The sequence below is a fragment of the Coturnix japonica genome, chromosome 1 (assembly GCF_001577835.2).
Source record: "Coturnix japonica isolate 7356 chromosome 1, Coturnix japonica 2.1, whole genome shotgun sequence".
Classification (NCBI taxonomy): domain Eukaryota; kingdom Metazoa; phylum Chordata; class Aves; order Galliformes; family Phasianidae; genus Coturnix; species Coturnix japonica.
In genome coordinates, this window is record NC_029516.1 from 68929707 (window position 1) to 68931522 (window position 1816).

At 49.7% G+C, this 1816-nt stretch overlaps 1 protein-coding gene across 1 annotated transcript; it reads left to right on the forward strand.

Moving 5' to 3' along the window:
* Positions 1–670: 670 nt before the first annotated feature.
* On the forward strand, positions 671–1596 carry LOC107318436 (late histone H2A.2.2-like). The gene has a single exon (XM_015872245.2). The coding sequence runs from the start codon at positions 952–954 to the stop codon at positions 1492–1494; it is 543 nt and encodes a 180-aa protein (XP_015727731.1). The 5' UTR covers positions 671–951; the 3' UTR covers positions 1495–1596.
* Positions 1597–1816: the final 220 nt, after the last annotated feature.

Here is a 1816-nt window from a genome sequence, read left to right on the forward strand (position 1 = left end):
CTAGTGATAGCCTTAATAGGCAGAAGACCTTTGTGGTGATTCAAAAACATCTTTTCAAGTTCTACTGTTGTGTAAGAAAATTTAGTCTTTTACCTGAGCTATTTGGATTGTATAACCTTAGGAATGTTGACTATTACTTGTAGAGGTGGGTTTCTATTTTTCAGTATGCTAAGGGAATCTAGGAAATAAAATCAAATGTAAGTTTAGGATATTGCCATCCAAACATTTATTAAGTTAAGAGGTGTCTGTTGCTCAAGAGAACATCATGTATATCAGTCCTTGATTCATGGTCTTCTGCTAGAGGTAGCCTGAAAGGATGGAAACCAACCCCAGCTATCACCTTTCTTTGACATGAACAGCCTCTATATTTCATCAGGCTGCCATGAACACTCCCAAAGGTATCACTAAATCCCTTGATTTGTGTGAGAATACACAGTAGATAATTAGAAAAAGAAAATGAAAAAACAAAAACACAAAAAACAACGGGTAAAGAGGAGAGTTCAAGATTCTCCTAAACTAGCAGCACTGTGACCTTGTACAGTCATACACTGGGAAAGCCCCGACATGGGAAAATGGGAGAGGTTGGATACAGAGGCCATCCCTGAGCTCATTCTAAGTGGTGAGGCCAGCAGGAATGATGTCACAAGCAGGGAGATAAGCTCACAGAGGATGTCCTTTCCTATTGGTCCCCACCACACAAGGGGTGCCCTGGTTCCCACTGGGCTGGTGAGCAAAGGGTCTCACCCTGCAGAGAAGAAAGCCTGAGCTGTAGCCCTTCCAAAGGGAAGCTCAGCCCCAGGGTGGGGAGGTCCTTTCCAGAGCTCGTGGGGCCACTCTGCCATAGACACCACTAGGCTGGGCTGGTAGGAGCACAGCAGGCAGAAAACACCAGCAAGGACCAGCAAATACTTCAAGAGCAGGCAGGAAAGGCAGGAGAGGCAGAGGAAGATCATGCCCAGCATGGAGAGACCTATGGGAGGAAGGAGCAGGTCCAGAACAAGTGGGGTCTCCACTGTACCCAAGCAGAAGAGGGAGTCTGAGGCAATGTACTCGGGGGAGCCCTCCACCAGCCAGGAAGCAAAGGCCAAAAAGAGTCGTTCCTCTCGCTCCTCCCGGGCTGGGCTGCTCTTCCCTGTGAGCCGCATAGAGAGGCAGCTGCGCAGAGGCCAGTTTGCTGAGCGCTTTGGAGCCTGTGCCCCTGTCTACCTGGCTGCTGTGCTGCAGTGGGTGACACAGAAGATCATGGACATGGCTGGGAAGATTTCCAAGAAGAGCAACCAACAGTGCATCTCTCCACAGCACTTGCAGATGTCTGTGAAGAGCAGCTCTATACTCAAGCACCTTCTGGGAAGCGAGCCCGAGTACCATGGAGGGGATGTCCCCCAAAGCCAGTGCACGGCACTTTCCAAGAGGAAGAAGACCAAGAGGAGGAAGAGAAGAAGCAGACAGCAGTCTGCGCCTGCCCGTGCCACTGCTGCTGTTAGTGTCAAGTGAAAGCAGAAATTTCTGTCCCATATTGGCATGGCAAGGGCTGTCTCGTTTGCCAAATTATCCACTATAGTCTAACGGTTGAATAAAAGCCCTTGAACTACCAAACTGTGATGGAGCATGCCTTGCAGGTGTTAGGCAGCAACAAAAGAGAGCAAGGCCAAGTGACTGCAACTATCTGACTCTCAGGAGCAGGAGGCACCCTGCTAGTGAACTGGCTTGTTGAACCTGGCAGTGTCACAGTGGGGAAGACCCTGCAGAAGGTTTGCTCAGGACCCCTGACTGCCTGCTGGTATTTTGCCAGCTGCTGAGCCTCCAGGGCCTTCTT